General features: G+C 39.6%; 1 protein-coding gene across 3 annotated transcripts in view; it reads left to right on the top strand.

Moving 5' to 3' along the window:
- Positions 1-20,623, top strand: part of DMGDH (dimethylglycine dehydrogenase) — a 68,299-nt gene that overhangs the window by 25,561 nt on the left and 22,115 nt on the right. For all 3 annotated transcript variants that reach the window (XM_063127971.1, XM_063127973.1, XM_063127972.1), the window contains 7 exons: positions 1,479-1,648; positions 1,955-2,108; positions 3,918-4,083; positions 6,641-6,771; positions 12,086-12,303; positions 12,577-12,734; positions 15,805-15,864. In XM_063127971.1, coding sequence (XP_062984041.1) covers positions 1,479-1,648; positions 1,955-2,108; positions 3,918-4,083; positions 6,641-6,771; positions 12,086-12,303; positions 12,577-12,734; positions 15,805-15,864 — 1,057 coding nt within the window. The remainder of the gene's footprint in view (positions 1-1,478; positions 1,649-1,954; positions 2,109-3,917; positions 4,084-6,640; positions 6,772-12,085; positions 12,304-12,576; positions 12,735-15,804; positions 15,865-20,623) is intronic.

Below are 20,623 nucleotides of genomic sequence, written 5' to 3'. Positions count from 1 at the left end.
TTTTCCATATGGAGAAAATAGATGAACTGGGAAAACCATGTATATCATCATTTATGAAGTGAAGTTGATTTTTTTCCAAGCTGATGTGTATAGCTGTTGCTAGATCCATGTTCCTATAGCAAAATGTATAATTAAATTACATTTAATAAAGGTCACTTTATGCACAAAATTTTTCTTGTGTGAAGATAAGCAGTATGCTGTACCAACTCTAATGAAGAAAACCTGGGATAAATGGAAGTCCTTTTAATGAAGTTGTTCATTAGTATGGGTTATATTGGGGAAATTAAATCATTTTTAGATATATATGAATTTTAGAAACCAAGTTTCTGGTGTACATTTTCCACTTAATATATTTTAGTTAATCAAGTCTTGCCCTCAAATTCTGTTTATAAACTGTCATATCATATCTATAATAATAATTTTTCTCAAGTTTTTTTTTTAAATAAGTAATATTCATAATTTCAGACTACATTCATATTAAAATACATTTTTCTTTTGGAATATGAAAGTGTTTGAAATGTTGTCTTTGAATTTTTTTTTATTAAATAGCCCTTCAAAACATTGCCCTACCCGTACCTTGACCTTGCAATGCTACTGTGGTAGCAAATGACAGCTGTCCTATTGACTTCACTAAACCGTGCAGCAGAGTTCCGATACTCTTCTCAACAGTGGTATCAAAGTTCAATGATCCAATACTCCATTTTTCTCCTATGAAATAATTATACAGTGTAAACCACTCTTAGAAATAATAATTATCTCTAACATTCATTGTCCATGGTGGCCCCATTTCTTACAATTGTCTTATTATTAAATAAAATGCATAACCTCCTGTTATGGTGTGAGTCAGGGCAGCTTTTAAAATTTCACTTATCTCCATAGCAATTGTATGAGGTCACTGTCTTCCCCATTTTACAGATGGACAGCTAAAGCATACACACACATACACACACACACACACACACACTGAGTCACTAGGACCATCATGTGAAGACTGCTCCATACAAGATGCATTTCCTACACAGAAGGCACATCTGCAGGTATCCAGTATGTCATGTGTGTGCATATGTCTATTTATCATGCATATATGTAGTGGGAAAGATGCAGTTAGCAGCAGCTTTGTACTGTATGAACACATGGTGACATAGGCTGTCTGGGCATTTGACTTCTTTGTAGGAGATTTTGAGTTGATATGGACCTATATTAGTGCCTTATTTGGGAATTATGCCCAGATTTCTGGCTCTAACCGTAAAGTTCTGACCTAACCACCTCTGGTTTGCTGAGACTTGCACTGGCCCTAAATGAGGCTGGCTGAGTGCTGCTTAATTAACTGGACTAATTTGCCAATAATTAACACAATTAGGGGGGAAACATTTCCTAGGAAAAAAAGAGTAGGTGTGTTTAAAATCCCAAAGTCCTCTGCTGAAATGTTATCTGAAATACATTTGTGAGGGAAATATTTATTTATTTCCCCCCTTCAGATATGGCATCATCCATGCTGGGGGCATAGGAAAATATCTCAGCGACTGGATACTTCATGGGGAGCCTCCTTTTGATCTAATAGAATTAGATCCGAATAGATATGGAAAATGGACAACTACAGAATACACAGAAGCAAAAGCAAGGGAATCTTACGGATTTAACAATATTGGTAAGATGATTGCTTTTCATTTTTTCCCAAGTAAAATTGGCACTTGTATCAAAGATACTTGTGCTAAAGCTTTTCACCTTGTTTTCTTCTTTTGTAGTAATGGAGAATAGGTCTTGGATATACTTTCCCATATTGTTTGCTGAGTCAATCTACACTGAAGATAGTACCTATAAAAATGTCACCTTATTTTATATCCACTATTATGACACTTCACAGAAAGATTACTTGAAGGCCCATGAAAAATAATTCTGTGTATATGTGCAATAAGTGATTCCTTTTCAGTGTGTGTGTTTTTCACCTTTGCAGTGGGTTATCCCAAGGAAGAAAGATTTGCTGGGAGACCTACAGAAAGAGTCAGTGGGCTTTATGATGTCCTTAAGTCTAAATGTTCCATGGGATTCCATGCAGGATGGGAGCAACCTCATTGGTTCTACAAACCTGGGGATGAGACTGGATACAAGTAAATGAAAGTTTAACATTTATTTATTGTGTTGAATTGGGGCAGATCCACACACAGGCTTCGGGAGCTCGGCAGAAGAAGCCGCCGCCGGCTTCCGCCCGGATCATAGAGCTCGGCGGAAGCCGGTGGCGGCTTCTTCCGCCGAGCTCTCTGACCCGGGTGGGCCCGGGTGGCTCTTTTGCCGGCAAAAGGAGGCCGGCGGGTAGGTGGGCGGCAGCTGATTCCCCGGCAAAGCCGCCGGGCTTGGCAACTCTTCATCCCATCCCCGTGAGGGGCGATGCGGGGCCACCTCCTCCTCCTCCTCCTCCGCCTCTTCTTGGAACGGTTAAGGTAGGGTCTACATCATCGATTTCGGGGCGCCCTAAAGCGCCTTCAGGGCGTCCCGAAGCCTGTGTGTGGATCTGGCCTTGGTGTTAATACATGCCAGTTAGTTGAGTTCTTTCAGAATTTAGGGGAACCACATCCTATTTTCCTTTTGTTGTGTAGCTTGAGTTCATATATTTAAGACTGTTATGAAAGCTGTACATCTATTAACTTATTTATTACATCTATATCCTGCTTTCCTCCAAGGAGCTCAGGGCTGCATACATGGTTTCCCTCCAGTAGGTTATGCTGAAAGACAATGACAGGCTAAGGACACCAGTGAGCTTCATGGCTGAGTAAGAATTTGAACCTCCCCCAGTCCTAGTTTGGAAAAAAAACAAAAACTTAAATAGCAAGGGTTAAAAGCACTTAAACGTGTACTTCCTTTTGAGAGAGTTTTTGTGAGACTGGAACAGTTTTTAAAATTGAGGTGGATTGCTAAGAGCAAAGCTGTGCGTTCAACATGTATTCTTGGATAGAAGTCAGTAAAATGCCCCATGGCTCTTATTTTTCCTTGCAAGGCTGCTGCAGAGATAGCTGGGCAAGCTGGAGGCAGAGGTCTTGTCAGCCAGGAGGTATTTGGGGAAAGAAGCCTATTGCCAGCTAGAGGAAGGATTGACCACTCTTGCCTTGTGACTCTGTAGCTATATGGGCAGCCATTGTGCAGCGAGATAGCAGATGCAGCAGTATAGCAGTTTCAAACATAACAGCAAACTGTAATTAACACAAGCCAAGATAACTGGGGTGGATTCAGATGTATAAACAAACCACAATTAAGCTAAACAAACCATGTTTTGCATTACATTCAAACCACTGCGAGTAAGGGCCAATTCACATTTCAGTCTGTCCTTTTATTTTCCACTTACTTACAAGGGACCTGAACAAATAAACACACTTTCTCATACTCTGAAATGTTATAGCACTGTTTAGATCTTCAACAATGCATAGTGCGGAATAGTATTGTAACAGGACTTTCTGCAATGATCCCGCTTTACTACTAGCAGTGCTTATGAGATCCATCTTTATTGTTCAAAATATATTATGAGAAATTATGATAATCTCCAGATCACAATAAAATGCAAAACAATCAATGATATTAACAATTCGCTGAAGCTGTAGAAAAATGTTCTGGGATTCTGAACGTCAGATGAAAGGTTAGAAAGGATTTTGCTTGTATTACAAAATATGAACTCATTTGATTTGATTGATCTGGATTTGTAATTGAGTTAACGATTACCTATTGTTACACAATGCAAAGTAATAAACAAACTTGTCAAATAAGTAAGTCTAACATCCATTTCAAATTATTTCCCAAAAGTGAGGAAAAGAAATGGGGAAGAAACAATGTCAAGACTGTTTTGAGTTGATCTGGTTGCTTAAAACTAAATTGAAAATTTAGACCGGTATTGTTTTGCTACTTAACGCACCTAAACATTCTTTTTCTAGGCCTAGTTTTCAACGCACAAATTGGTTTGAACCTGTGGGCCGTGAATATAAACAGGTGATGGAAAAAGTCGGTGTGATTGATCTTACTCCATTTGGCAAGATTAGCATCAAAGGCAGTGATTCTGTCAAACTTTTGGATCGTCTTTTTGCAAATGTAATCCCAAAGGTAAATGGAAATATGACAACTATATTAGTGAGGGAACTGATTCTATACAGGCTGGAAAGGAGTTGAAGTTCATATCCCTGTTCATATGAAATCTTCGGGCCAAACCGGACAGACACCAATCATGAAAGTAGCAATTGCATGACTGATGTTTTAAAAGTAAATTGCAGGCATATGCTGATTTGGACTGGGGACCCCATGTCTGCAATTTATTTTGTAAAATGCTAATAGCATGATTGGTGGCTTGTCTAGTTTGGTCCTAAATGTGGTAAAAGATAGAAATGTAAAGGCCTGGGAAAAACCAGTTTTTTTAAAAAAATAAAAAATGTTTCCCCCCCATTTTTTTTTCAAAGCTTTTTTTAGGGTTTTTCCGAAAAAATGGAAAAAATGGGAGAGAAATGAAGAAATGGATTATGGGGTGCTTTATTTTAGCATAATGAATAAAATGTTTGAGACAAGGTGTTCAGATATTTACTTCTCCAAATGATTTCTAAAAAGTATGTACAGTATCAGATTATTACAATTTCTTTGCACCAAGGACAAGCAAGTTCTTGGTTGCAAAATGAGACTATAACTCTCAAATGCAAGACCAAGTTGCATTTCTGCCTTTAGGGGGCGGCAGAGACTGAAACTTTATTTATATTTATTTATTTATTACATTTGTATACCTCCCAATAGCCGAAGCTCTCTGGGCGGTTCACAAAAACCAAAACCATAATAAAACAACCAACAGGTTAAAAACACAAATACAAAATACAGTATAAAAAGCACAACCAGGATAAAACCACACAGCAAAATTGATATAAGATTAAAATACAGAGTTAGAACAATAAATTTAAGTTAAAATTGTTAAAATACTGAGAGAATAAAAAGGTCTTCAGCTGGCGACGAAAAGAGTACAGTGTAGGCACCAGGCGGACCTCTCTGGGGAGCTCATTCCACAACCTGGGTGCCACAGCAGAGAAAGCCTTCCTCCTAGTAGCCACCTGCCTCACTTCCTTTGACAACTGATAGTGATAGCTATAGCTCAGAAAATGAGTCTGATTAAATTCCATGCTTATTCATTGAATCTTGTTCCCCCCTTTCTCTCATTTCTTTTTATGAGAATGGGCGCTTTTGTTTTTTGCCTGCTCATAAACTGGCAAAACCAAAGAGGTTCCTTACATTTCAGGTGTTCCTAACAGTTCAGGAGCTTGTAGCTCCATTTGTTACCAAAAAAAAAGAAAGAAAGAAAAAAAGAAGAAGTAAATTCGCTTTGTAATAATTGTTTGAATAAACTGTACTTTTAATATACCAAATGTAATAAATTTATGCCAAACCAACCTGGATATGATTACATTTTATGTTCCTAAAGTAACAAAGTGACTTTCAATCTGTAAAAAGTGCTAATGTTGCATTATTTTAATTTTTCCAAAATTTTCGTTCCCCCCCCCCCATGGCTTCAACATATCTGGAAATTTTACATCTCTAGTAAAGGATAATATTCACCTCACCTCCTGCATGCATCTAGGCGTCAGACAAGTGTTTTATTGCACGCTCGTTGCTGGGCACTCACGAATTTTCGCGGGTCCCTCTCATGACGATGTTGGCATCGCACCCGCCTCCTGCCCCTTCTAGCCTTCTTCGTGCAACAACAAAAAAAATATCCCAGTAACTCAGACTTATTTTTGGAGACGGAAGTTGCTGCTATCTCCTGCTGTGTGCAGGAGGAAGCAGCGCAATCAAAATGGCCTACTAAATGAGCCACGTGCATGTTGTTTACTTCCTCTTTTGAAAGAGGAAGTAATGAGGGACAATCAAGCAGGTGGAGAAGCAACAGTAAGGAAATGCAATGATCCTCTTTGTGATGACACTCTTGGACACAGTCCTGGATGTTATGTTGGATTGGCACCTATATATCACTTTTATGTCTGTTTTATGGAATCTGCAAACCTCAGAATGAAGTGCAGCAAAGATTGCATCAAAGATGTACACAGATGTAATCAGTATGAACATAAGCCTCATATAAACATTACTTCCACTTCTTGGATTGTGAATCAGATCCAAATTAAGTGGACAGATGTGGGCATAATTCTGCTCACTCATTGTACGTACCTGCTATTCATTTGGGAGTTTGTAGACCAAGGCAAGTGTAGTATTTTGGTCTATTCTTTCTTACCTCAAAAAGTAAGTATAAAATGAATTCAAAGGCAAAAAAGAGTTTTGGAGGTCTACATTGAAGAAATTTTATCAGATTAATTCTGTGTAATAAGCATTTCTATTAGAAAAATTATCAAGAACTTAGGGCTCCAGAGGTTTTATACAAATCAGTGGGGCTTAAGCAAGTCTAAGGAGACAACCATATGCATGTTTAGAGAGAGAGAAAAACCTACAGCTCCCAGCATCCCTGGCTGAGGGATGTAGGGAGTTGTACGACTTCCTTCTCTCTAAACATGCATGGAATTGTATGCTAACTCTGTACTGATTTCTAACCCATGTATCGTAGAAATAACTAATTTGTACTAAACATTTACAAGTTACTATATTGTGGTATCATTTTCACTGATTTTTTTCTATACAGACAGGTTTCACCAATATAAGCCATATGTTAACCCCAAGGGGCAGAGTCTATGCTGAACTCACAGTCTCTCATCTGAGGCCAGGGGAATTTCTGTTAATTACTGGTTCTGGCTCAGAGCTTCATGACTTGAGGTAGGTGTACATTTCAACTATCGAAGTTTTGAAATCCACTTGTGATGCTAGGAATAGAGGAGGAGCAGCAGTTCAGGAAAGTCCGAAGGTCTTGGGCACAAACGTACTGTGCATACTGCAAGGATTTTACCGTAAAATGCAGACTTGATTATGATGAAGATAATAACAATAATGGAGCTTATTGAACCTGATCCAAATTATGAATGACTCCATCTATCATAAAATACTGAGAGTGCTTGTCTTTTCTCCAGAAGTGACTTGTCTGCAAAAGTATGCAGACGTCTTATCCACCAGTCAGTGAATCTGTTTAGTCTGGTAAAATGGAGCAAAAAAAATGAAGCAATGGCTGCAAAACACATTGCAAATACTGTAGAACAAGCACCCCAACTTTTTGAACCTGTGGTCACATTTGGGAATTTGAGAAATTGCTGTGGGCACCAACACAAAATGGCTCCTTTAGTGAATATTACTGTGCACATAATGGCTGCTGCTGGGGCCTGGCCAGTCAAAAGTGACCATCTTGTTGGGTTATTGTGTTAGAACTTTTCTTTCTCTGGAACTCTGTTTGTGCTCAGAAACAAACACACATCACGCAGGTCTTACACAGCAGAGCTGGTTTATTTCCTTCAGGCTTCTGTGCAGTCCAATTCAGATCAGTTCAGATCAGCACACTGAGGCATACACAGAGAGCAGTGATCATAGAGCAGTGATCAGTAAGCAGTGATCAGTTCCATTTTACACAAGTGAGAAACTATATACAGATCTACACAATTCTTATCTACATTACATACAGCTGTGATGAGGCTAACTTAGAATCTTGGCAAGGTTCCCAGAACAGCCTCTATCTCAAGGTAATTGCCCACAGATAGTCTTTCTCTGTTTAACCTTGAGATAGCCATACACACACAATTTTAATGACTAAGCAAGTATTTCTTTTTATATACTTAACAGTCCTCCTCTTGCGCATGTTGTTTAAATTGTGTTACAATCTGAGACCCAGCTTTAAAAGCATCTCTTTGTGTTTTACCATTGATACGTTCCACTTGTCCTTTCTCATTTTGTTTTACTTTGAATACCCATTTACAGGTAATGGCTTTACGACCTTCAGGTAAAGGTACTAGCTCTTACGTTTCATTTTTTTCTATTGCTCTGATTTCTTCTGACATTGTTTCATGCCAGCCCTGAGCTTCTTTAGGTTCCATTTCCTGAATTTCTTCAAATGAAGTAGGTTCATAGGCTATTAGTAAAGCTCTATGAGAAACCTGTTTGCTTTGGTATTCATCTGAATAACGAATTGGAGCTTTGCGTTCTCTTTCTGGTCGCTTTGGCATAGTTACAGGCATAGTTTCTTCTTTTACAGTTTCTTCCCCATCCCTCTCTTGCTGAGATTGTTCAGGAATTTCTTCTGTTTCTACAGCTTTCTGTTCTACAGGCAAACTTACATACTGTTTTGTTTTCTGCATTTGTTCATGAAAAACTACATCTCTGCTTACAATTACACTTTTGTGATATGGAGACCACAAACGGTAGCCTTTTGTTTGTGTATTATATCCCAACAGTTTACATTCTAAACTTCTTTGAGCTAGCTTTCTTGGTCTGTTTTCTTTCTGAACATGAGCAAAACATTTACTTCTAAAAACTCTTATATGTGACACTCTAGGTTTTCTTTTGTAAAACATTTCATATGGGGTTTTTTCATGTACAGAGTGGTAAAGCCTGTTTAATAAATAATTTGAGGTGGACAAAGCTTCTGCCCAGAACAGATTAGACAATCTTGACTCTTTCAATAGAGCTCTTAACATGTTCTGCAAGGTTCTGTTTTTCTTTTCTGCAACTCCATTTTGAAATGGTGAATATGGAGCAGTAAGGTCATGTTGTATACCTTCATCACTGAGGAATTTTTTAAATTGGTTGCTAAGAAATTCACCTCCCCGGTCCGTTCTTAGATTAGCTATAGGTTCTTTAAATCTGTTTTTATTCTACTTAACAAACGCTTTGAACTTTCCAAAAGTTTCACTCTTCTGTTTTAACACATACACAAATCCAAATCTACTGTAATCATCAACAATAGACAAGAAAAATCTGTTTCCTCCTTGACTTGTCTCAAAAGGACCTGCAAGATCTGCATGAATTAATTCAAAAATTCTTTTTGTTGTTCTCTCACTATGTTTTGGAATGTTTGACTTATGACACTTGGTTTCACTGCATACATTACATTCTAGATAGTTAGAACATGGTTTGATTTTCACTCCTTCACACAATTCTGGAATCTTAGAAATTGTTTTATAGTTAGCATGACCAAACCTTTTATGAGTTAAATGGATACACTCTTGGTGTGGTTTGCAATTGGCTATTGTTTTTGTTGTGACTTTGCTGGCTACAACTTCATTTTCTGTACAAGTATTAATTACATACAAAGATTCTTTCATTATTCTTTGCACACACACCTTGTTTCCCTGTTTTATAGTACAATTTTCTTCAGTAAAACAAACCTCATACTTCATTTCTGTTAACTGAAACACACTTAGAAGGTTTGTTTCTAATTCTGGTACATATAAAACACTTTGTAGTTCAACTCCCAGACAATCAAAATATACATTACTTACACCACATATCTGGATTTTTGTTCTATTTGCAAGGGTAACACACTTTTGCTCTGAAGTAGAAGTTTCTAAGGTTACAAATGAAAGTTTGTCTTTTGCCATACTTATTGAAGCCCCAGAGTCTAAAAACCAAGGATTCATTGTCTCTTTGACTCTTGCTAGAAGACACTTCTTTGTTGATTCAGCTTCATTCATGTTGTTCTCTTCTCTCTACTTTGCTGTTGACTGCTTTTTCTTCTTGTTGTTGCAATCCCGCCGTAAATGTTCCGTGGAACCACAATTAAAGCATTTCCTTGCCTTTAATGCAGCCACCACATCAGAAGATTTATGGCTTTGTTGAAATTCAGCTACAGGATGTTTAAAACTCTGTTGTTTTGAAGTTTGTCTTCTTTCATAGGTTTCCAGTAGTTTTCCAGCTACATACTCAAGGGTTAAATTTTTCTCTTCTTGACTTTCTATCATGGTGACAACTGCGTCGTACGATGAATCAAGACTTGACAAAATCACATAGACTTGGTGTATAGTTGTAAACTCTATCTCTCGTGCCCTGAGTTGATTGAAGATTTCTCTCATGCTTTTCAAATGGTTTGACATAGACTCCTTTGGTTTCAGCTTCATTCCATACAGTTTCCGGGTTAGAATTATTTTACTGCCCGCTGTTTCTCTTTGATATACAGCTTGTAGCGCATTCCAGCACTCTTTTGATGTATTCAAAAACTGAATGAAGGAAATTTGAGAGTCTTCCACAGCTAATGCAATAACTGCTATTGCTTTTGCATCGTCTTTAAACCATTTAGCATTCTGTGGATCTGCTCTATCTGGTGGATCCTCTGTGACTACATACCACAGTTCAGCCTGAATCAGATACATTTGCATTTTGTAAGACCATAATGCATAGTTAGAGTCATTCAGCTTTTCTAACAATTGATGCAAACCAGACATATTAGCTCCTGCCATTCCCTCTGCTTTAGGAATTGGTATCTCACCGTCCTCCTGCTCAGAGTCCTCCTCAGAGTCAGCCGACTGAGATTTTTCCTCACTTTGCAGCACTGGCTTTAGCTTGATGTCTTCATTCATCAACAGTTTTCTGTTTTAGCAGACTCCTGGTTCTGATACTGCACCGTTCCCATCAAGTTCTGGTTCTTCTGCCTGGATTAGGCTGGCGTAGGCTGGTCTAGGCTAGACTGGACTTGACTGGGCCCATAACCTTTGTTGGGTTATTGTGCTAGAACTTTTCTTTCTTTGGAACTCTGTTTGTGCTCAGAAACAAACACACATCACGCAGGTCTTACACAGCAGAGCTGGTTTATTTCCTTCAGGCTTCTGTGCAGTCCAATTCAGATCAGTTCAGATCAGCACACTGAGGCATACACAGAGAGCAGTGATCATAGAGCAGTGATCAGTAAGCAGTGATCAGTTCCATTTTACACAAGTGAGAAGCTATATACAGATCTACACAATTCTTATCTACATTACATACAGCTGTGATGAAGCTAACTTAGAATCTTAGCAAGGTTCCCAGAACAGCCTCTATCTCAAGGTAATTGCCCACAGATAGTCTTTCTCTGTTTAACCTTGAGATAGCCATACACACACAATTTTAATGACTAAGCAAGTATTTCTTTTTATATACTTAACACATCTGTCAGGCATAGGCCTTGTACCTAGTGGTTAGATTTGTTAGGAAATGTTTTGAGTGTGTCAGATGTTCCCTACAAGCTTATCTCTGTAAGTAGTTCCCATGGGAGTAGCTGGTTCACTCCTTTGCTTCGGCCTTGAAGTAGCTGGTTCTCTGGGAACTTCAGAGTGTTTTGGAAAAGGTGGGGGACACTCTTCGAAGTGGGTTGTAACTTCCTGCCCTCTTGGCACGTGGGCATGGTTTACAGGTCAGAGGACCTGTCTGTCAAGTGACTTTGAATAGGCCTTAAAGGCTGGTGCAAAGCTGAAAAATCTTTGCTAGGTTTCATCTCTCGACACAACGCCTGACCTCCCTCCTTTGGATTCCATCTCCGCTTGGGACTTTGAAAGCACTCTGCACATGGACGCTTTGCTATGTGGACTTTAGATACCTAAGAACTGTGCCATGAACAGTAGTGAGGCTTTTCATCGACTTGGACTTGCATATGCTATGGATTCTGAGTTCGTGCCCAGACTCAGGTGGCAAGGAGTTCCCAGTCCTTAGCAGAAGGATGGGACTCCTGAGCCTGAGGCTTAACTTTTCCTGCCAATATTATATTATAAATATTATATTATAAATATTGGCAGTGTTAAATGACGTTGTAGCCTCAGAAAAGCCATGGGAGAAAAGAATTTTGTTAGTTTCCCCCCTTTTTTATTGTGAATTTAACAGAACTAATTTCATTAGTTTCAACAATGAGTTCGTTAAATGTAGAAAATATATTTTATTATTTAAACGGGCATCTCAGATTGCATTTTTCATTATTTCCTGAGGTTTCCCAAAAACTTAATGGGAGACGGGATAGTGAACTAGGATGAACTTGACCCAAAGGCCCAAGACCATTTTCTCTTGGAGGTAGATTTTGCTGGGGTGGGGGCCGTTCTTCATGCTTTGGTCTATCCGATCGTCACATTTGACTAAAACTTTTAGGCATTATGAGCAGCTTTTATTCCTAATAACTACTATTCATATAATTCAATATTTCACACCCTCTTTTGGAGGGGACTTATAAAATGTTGTATTTTATCTTCAGATGGATTGAAGAGGAGGCAATTAGAGGACAATATAATGTTGAAATAAGAAATATTACAGAAGAAATTGGAGTATTAGGTATAGCTGGTCCATATGCACGGAAAGTTCTCCAGAAGTTAACAACAGAAGATCTCAGTCATGATGCATTTAGTTTTCTACTATCGAAACATTTTAAAATTGCTGATATTCCTGTTACTGCAATTAGAATATCCTATACAGGTAAGTGGTAGGGAAATTATTATTAAATTCATAAGTAAAATAACTGGTCTATCCAAAATACAGCAGTGTTTTCAAATAATTCAGCTATATGAAAAAACATTAACAGTGCAGTTCTATACATGTCTATTAGGAAGTAAGAAATGAGTTCAGTAGTAGCTACTCCAAGTTATGTGCATAAGATTGCATCATAAATGTTTATGTTCATGTTTAAATTTTAATGGCCACAGTTTAATTTTGGATTTAATTAATATGCTAATATTTGGTTTTTAACAGGTGAACTGGGCTGGGAGTTGTATCACAGACAAGAAGATTCTGCAGCTTTATATTCTGCCGTCATGGAAGCAGGCCGTGAAGAAGGAATTGACAACTTTGGAACATATGCAATGAATACATTAAGACTAGAAAAGGCTTTTCGGGCATGGGGGGCAGAGGTTTGAATCTAGGAATTTCAGTATACTTCCTTCTGGAGGTTTTTTTGTGTAGCAGTTGCAAGTAGTCATATCAAACGTTAATTCTATTTTGCAGGAAATAGTATGTTCCATTATACTTGTGGAATCAAACCCACCTTCTTAATACAGAAATGTTTCTTTCTCCTTTACGTTATAGAGAGTTTGTTTGGTTAAGAAGTCACAGTGGAATGTTTGGGTGAAATTCTTACCCAGGACATGTTCTGATCATTATTAAACCCTTTGTCATTTCACTATAAAAAGTTTTGGGCTCCCAAGATGTTTGGAAGTTGTGGCCAAATCCCATTTTAGCAAACTATTTTAATAGCTTAGAATATATCTAAAAAGAAAACAAGTACATATGGAATCAATGGGACCTACATTTGGACAGCTGAGTCCAGGAGTGCAGCCTTTATGTTTGAAGTGTTACTAATTCATTTCCATGTTATCTGAGACATTTATACGAACTTCTTCATTTGTCTCAAGGTGTTTCTATTCCATCACTCAAAATGTGCACTGAAAGCATTTTAGCTCTCTGAAAACATTAGTATAATATCTCGTGGTCACATACCAGATAGGGATAGTTACCCCTTCTGTTGTTTGTTTCCCAATCCTTTTAATAAGTGTTGGATAAATGTACTCTTGACATCAAGAGAGAGATTAAGCTCGTAGCATCCAAAGAATTTTTTAAAAAATACAACTCAACAAAAGGTAAAAAAAATGAATATTGCTGTAGTAGAAGATAATGGTGAAAGCTTATAGGGAAAACCTTGCTGGGGCTTGGTCCTTAACAAAATGGCAAGACGAGCACTTCCACAGAGAATGTGTGTAGTGTAGGATGACTAGGCCAGGGATGGAGGGGGGCTCAGAACTAGATCATGGGAGAGGAGCCTTAGGCATAGGAGCCAAATCTGGCCCTCCTGGGATCCCAATCCAGGTATTTCCCAGGTAACCATTCCCCTTCGCTTTCCCCTCATTCTTTAGCCCTCCCTTTTGTGAAAATCCCCCCATTCTAAAAGGTTGAAATGCCTCTCCAAAGGCTTAGGCCGTTTCTACAACTGCCTTTCCCCCCGGGATCATCCCAGGATCATCCCTGTGCATCCAAATGACACATAGGGGATCCCAGGAGCAGGCAGTGATGATCCCTCCATTTTCCTGGGAGAATCCTTAGGTGTAGAAAGGGCCTTAGTTACTAGGGAAGTAAGCCACACTGTATTCAATGAGACTTCTAAGTAGACATAGAGAGTGAGTCAGCCAGGCCTCTTCCAGGATACTCGCAGGCTCAGGGGGTGTTTATACGCTCTGTTTACCCCATCGTGGATGTGCAGAGGTGCTGTGTTGTTTATAAGGCGCAGCTGCCAACTTGCAGCCGCATCAAGCTTCTACCCACCCCGCAAAGCTGCACTTTTTCACAGGGCTCATCTACACCAAACAGGATATTCCACTATGAAAGTGGTATGAAAAAGGCAGGAGCCACACTACTGCTTTACAGCAGTATTGAAGTGCACTGACAACTGTTGGGGCCCATGACACATCTACACCAAGCAAGATATAGCACTATGAAAGCAGTATAAAAGTGGTATATGGTATGTGTCAATGGGCCCCAACAGTTGTCAGTGAACTTCAGTACCACTATAAAGCAGTAGCGTGGCTCCTGGCTTTTATATACCGCTTTCATACCACTTTCATAGTGGAATGTCCTGCTTGGTGTAGATAAGCCCACAGTGTGGTTTTACCGTGGTTTTTTGTTGTTCTTGTTGCTCCGAGGTGGTCACGTTGTTTCTCAGTCTGTCAGTGGTGGCCTCGGTTCAGGTTCAGTCAGTGGGCGTTTCTGGTGGTGGACACAAGTCCAGGGTAAGCGCGGGAAGACAGAGCAGGGGGTGGGCTGGATGAGCTGATTCCCAGATTCAATACCTGGCATCTCCAGGTCAGCCTTGGAAAGACTCCTGTCCGAGCCCTGATGAGGTATTGCTCGTTAGCGCAAACAATTCTGAAGTAAACGACTCAGTATAAGGCAGGTTCCTATACTAAATTTTCTTGCTAGATGTTAAGATGGACCCTACACAGCGAACCACCCCTCTGAGGCTGGAGATAGCTCTGACCTCAGAGGAGGAAATCCAGCTGTGGAACCCACTCCCCTCCCAGCTGCAACAAAAGCTCTGCAGCATCTCTTTCCCAATGTCAGAATTCTGACCTTGGGAAGGGAGGAAATAAGAGTGTTTGGGATGGACCAATGGCCAAGGAGAATAAATTAGATGGCCTTCTGATGCAAAATGCTTTTAAGGAAGCTGGGGGGGGGGGGAATTGTCTGCCATTCCTCCCACCCTGCTGGCAACAGCCCAGCAGGGCACGGGATGATCCAGTGCCTCTGACATCAGAGTGCTCTGGCCTTTGGGCTGGTAGCTCTCTAATATTATTATGACAATAGGTCCTTCAAAATGCAGATCATTCTCTCCTCATTCACAAGATACCCTGCAGCATCCAGAGGGTATCCCAACTCAGTCCCACTGGAGGATTCCTCCCCACCATCCTACCTGTTGAAAATGAGAACAGTTGAGGTATCCCTCCTGCTTCTGATCACCTGTTCTCCATGAGACAAGGGACAGGGAGGCAGATTTGCTAGCAAATTATTATTATTACACTTCTTCAAAAATGTGAGTCTCTTCCAGTGATTTATGCTTGTGTATGCTTATTTTTGTTTCGCAAGATAGACTTTTATTTTTGTTTTTCTTTTAAAAGTGGATAATGAAGAAATGTGTACTTGAATTTTTGGATTATTATTAATATTTATTATTATTATTATTATTATTATTATTATTATTATTATTATTTATATCCCGCCTTTTTCCCAGTACTGGGACTCAACGTAGTTAGGAACAGTGTTATACAAATGTCACTAAGAATTACAATTCTTTAACAAAGCAGAGATTTTATTTACTGGACATAAAATAAATAATTGCAAAACAATATGAGAAATTCAAAAGAAGTGAAGGAAATATGCCACCTAGTGGTTATAATGGTGATTAAATATAATATTTCATCTTTTTTTAAACAGATGAATTGTGACACCAATCCTTTGGAAGCTGGACTGAAATATTTTATAAAATTAAATAAGGTAAGTCTGAAACATTTTCAGAGCTATATAATTATTTATGAAATTATTCTTGTGTTTGCAAATAAATGTTGTATATCATCTCTGCCAAACATCCAAATTTATTCATACTTTTCTGCAGCGCTGTTCCTTTTTGCTCGTTAAAGGAATTCTTTCAATACATGAAGTTGTTTTGATAGGCAGCTTGATCCTCATTATGCTCCAATAATTAATCTTTGACACCTATAAAGAATTTGATGATCTGAGTGATTACCTTCCACATACCTCATTTGTTTGAAATTAGTTTTGTTTTGGTATTGGGTTCTGGATTGATCTGATTAATTAATCACTATCCTCAATTTGTACTGCAATATTGTTATTTATATATCAGATCAGCCAGCTGTAAATGTGGTGGATAATGCACTACATAGAAGTTTTAGTTGCTTAATGGATAACAGAAATGTATATGAATGATTTTTAAAAAGATCACTTGCCCTGAGTCCATTTAGTCCAACATTCAGGGTTGATTTCAGATCTAGAGTAGACTGATTGAAATAAACGGGACTTAGAGTGTCTCTACATTAAGCGAAATCACGTTGTTTACCTGGGGCTGTTGTGCTTCCTGGTTCTTAGCATGATTGATATGAGCTGATTAAACAGGAGGAGAGGGGCGACAAGGCGGAAGATCCTGCTGTCTCCCTGGGGCTCCTTTAAAGGTTTGAATTGAGAGAGCACCTCCCTCCCTCCATGGTATGTGTGCAGAGGAAAAGAGGGAAGTCTTGTTTTCCTAGATTAACTTGTATTGTACTGTTTCCTCTCAGCCCCAGGAAAGCCAGGACTTGCTTCTGAGAAGATGTAAGATTATGTTTTAAGTCTGCAACCCTAGGCACACTTACTTGGGAGTAAGCCTCATTGAACACAATGGGACTTACTTCTGACTACATAAGATCGCATTGTAACCCTCAGCACACTTACTTGGGAGTAAGCCCCATTGAACTTAAAGGAGTGCTCTTGGCATTTTACCGTCTTCTCCCTCGATCCGGGAAAATTCCTTCCTCAGCAAGTTCATAGCGCCAATCAGCTTTACCCACTACCAACTTTGCGCCATTAGGGTTATTCCAGCTTTTCTCTGATCTTTTTTAAAATGGAATAAGGGGGAAGCTGCAGGGGACGTCCTGGCTGGTGCTGAGGTCATCAAAAGGGCTCATGAACTTCCGTGACTGGCCAGTCATGAGTGTGCTTTATTTTGCTCATGTGAAGAAGCCCTTACGTTAGCCATGGCTAACTGAATCCAGTGGTTCTACATTAAGTAGAATTTTATCTGTACACCGCCCAGAGATCTTATTGATATAGGGCGGGATATAAATGTTTTAAATAAATAAATAAATAGATAATAAGTATAACTAAATCTGAATTCAGCCCTTTGTTTCTAACAACAGCCAGCCAAATGCCTCTGGCAATCTTACTAATGGGACATGATGTAGCAATCTTGCCAAAACTAAGGTGGTCTGAGTTTGATCTGTACCTGAAGGGGGGACTGCTTGGAAACCCCATGTATGCCACTCTGAGTTCATGGAAGAAAGATGGAATATAATGTATAATAAATAAATGATAATCTCTTGTTGTACATCTGGTAGGGTGACCATATTTGGGAAACCAAAAAAGAGGACACCTAGTGTGTGTGTGGGGAAGCAGCTTTCTGAGTCCTGCAGAAAGTACGTTATTCCCCCACCACCTTAAAGAACCCAATTGGAGTGGAGGAGGGGAAAGGATTTCATTCTGCACCACCACCATCCACTCCAATTGGGGCCTTTTCTATAATGTCCACGAATGACCCACTTTCCCCTTTAAGACCTCAATTGGAGCTCGGGGTGGGGGAATGATGTGCCTCAAGAAAGCATGTCATTCCCTCCTGCCATGCTAATGGCAGCCTTAAAGGGGAAGGTGTGTCATTCCAGGACATTATTGAAAATTATAGAAAATCCCCCCTGACACCATGGAAAGAACAAAAACCAGGACAAATCCGGGGAAATCCTGACAGTTGGTCACCCTAACATCTGGTATTCAAAAGAATATACCTCTGGACATGGAGGTTCCACTTAGCTATGATGTTTAATATCTGTTGATAAACCTAATCTTCATAAAGTTGTTCTGTTCTTTTGTAGAGCTAGAGGCCATCCAGTGGTAGTAACTTCCATAAGTTAATTATGTGCTGTATGGGAGAACTTCTGTCCTAAATCTAATGCCAATCAGCATTTAGCTTCATCCCATGTACCTGTTTCCCTCGAATTATCCCCTACAGCGCTAAGCTGTCAGCGTTGTTGTTGTTGTTGTTGTTGCTAACGGGTGGCAGCGCTCCTTTGCATACCAGGAAATGGGTTTAAGGGGGGAAATGTAAAAAAAATCATAAAAAATCAACGGATGACCCAATCCGATTCGAATTTGGTATGCTTAAAGCTCACCTTAATATCTATTACTGTGCCAATTTTGATGTCTTTATCTTTAAAGCTTACGCAAATGTAAGCATTTGTTTAATTTTTCTTCAAACCCTGCTCCTGCGCCCCAGTGGCTGCTCGGAAAACAACAAATGATACGCTCGGAAACTAGTAGCAAATTAGGGTGAGTCTTTTGCCTTTGTAGCACAATTAAAGCAGGGTGCATGGGAGTACTTCACGGTCAAAGCATATTATAAGGTGGAAAACTTCGGAGTCCTTTGCACGCAATTTGCAGTGATTGCACAGTATAATGCTGGTGTGATAAAGCTCATTATCAGGTTCTATTATAATGAAAAAGGGAGAAAAATAGCTGTCTGTCCATTCTCTCCATCCGATTCCTAATTTTATAAACCTCTACCATATTTCCCCTTAATCATCTTTTCTTAACTAAAAATGCATTAACCATTCTCTAGAGGGAAGGTACTCCATACTGTTGATCATCTTAGTTTTCTGTGTCTCATCAGTTTCTATAAAATTTTATTCCAGGTAATGCTGTAAGCATGCAGGAGTAAGCAGCTAAGAGAGCACTCCTAAGAGTGTTCCAGGGAGCATAGGATTTTACAGATTCCCCTCCTGAGGCTGTAGACACTCCTACAACCTCTGTGAGGTGTGGGGTGTGCTCTGAGTTCCGATCCCTCCCTTCTTCCTTCCATACCTTTGCAGCAGCTGCAGAAAGAACCATAGCAGCTGCTTCCTGAGGTCACAAAAGTAGTCATCCTTGGGTGGGGCAAACATGGGGCATTCTGGTGGGTGGGGAGAGGAGAGCTGGTTCAGCAGCCGTGCTGTAGAAGGACAACTGTACTGCTTTGATGGGCATAGGGAAGTAGACATTCTACACCTTTATCTATGATTTAACTAAATGCAGAATTTAATATGATACAGTATTGCAACTAACATTGACAAAAGGCTATGCTCGCTTATGGACCGGTGAATGTTTCATTTTCGTTTTAAATCTTGATCCAGCGAGTAGCACTTTTTGGTAGCAGATATAAAGAAATAATATGACAATAATCAAGGACAAAATGAGAACTTTCCCAATATAAAATACAAAAGAGACGCAATGTGCACTCTTTTACTGCCTAATAAATGTGAGGGGGAACCATCAAGCAGAAAGACGAGATATAAGTCTTCTAAATAAATAAATGTGAGCTATTCACATCAAATGTCACACTGTAGAGGGAAGAATTGAGTTCTTCATCAACATGTAGAAGTGAACCGATCTCAGACTAAACTGGTAGTGATGTTCCCAAGAATACATTAGTGTTCTGTTAGGATATTATCATAGTGCTCTAAGAAGCAACTTGAAAGTTTGTGGAAGAGAACAAAAATCATGCTGAAATGGGTGGGTGGGTGAAGGGAAAGGATATTTGTCATAAATGAGTAGTAGAAGCAGGAGGATGACAGCAGAAGCCATAGGACAGACAGGGTTTTGTGGAGACTGCAGACGAGGACACAACAGCTGAGACTTTAAAAAGTCATCCCTGCATATTTCAACACTTCCCCAGTCAACAATCATGTAAGTTAGAGACTCAGAATTTTAGAATGAAAGCTGGAGTGTTAGTCATTCAGTGGTGGGGCCATGAGAATTTTCTCTTGATATGCCCCATTGTTAAAAACATCTAGGTAGTTTATTATTATTATTATTATTATTATTATTATTATTATTATTATCTAGAGCCTCGTGTGGCGCAGAGCGGTAAAGCAGCAGTTTCTGCAGCTGAAACTCTCCCCACGGCCTGAGTTTGATCCCAGCGGAAGCTGGTTTCAGGCAGCCGGCTCGGGTCAACTCAGCCTTCCATCCTCCCAAGGTAGGTAAAATGAGTAACCAGTAATCTGGGGGAAAGGTAATAACGGCCGGGGAAGGCAACAGCAAACCACCCCGTTATAAGGCCTGCCAAGAAAACATCAGCGAAAGCTGGCGTCCCTCCAAGAGTCAGTAGTGACTCAGTGCTTGCACGAGAGGTTCCCCTGCTCTTCCTCTGAAGAGCTCAGAGTGGCTTACATATGTAACTTTGCCCCCTCCCAGCAATCTTAAGAAAAAGCAATCTGGACCAATCTGGATAGCAGTGGAGAAACAGTAATCTGGATTAGGATTACCAGTTGGAAAGACTTTAATACCCCACCCCATCAGGGTGCACATGTATGTGTGGCTCCCAACGCACCATCGGGCACTGCCTGTGGGTTCAAAACTGACACATCTAGAAAGTCTTTTGTTCAGGCCATTTCAAAGACTGCAAGATGGCACTGACCACATGGCTTCTAAGAAGCCCCTAACTTGGAACAGCTTC

The sequence above is a fragment of the Elgaria multicarinata genome, chromosome 6 (genome assembly GCF_023053635.1).
Source record: "Elgaria multicarinata webbii isolate HBS135686 ecotype San Diego chromosome 6, rElgMul1.1.pri, whole genome shotgun sequence".
Classification (NCBI taxonomy): domain Eukaryota; kingdom Metazoa; phylum Chordata; class Lepidosauria; order Squamata; family Anguidae; genus Elgaria; species Elgaria multicarinata.
Note: the sequence above shows the minus strand (reverse complement) of the source record. Positions and strands in the feature narration are given on the sequence as shown.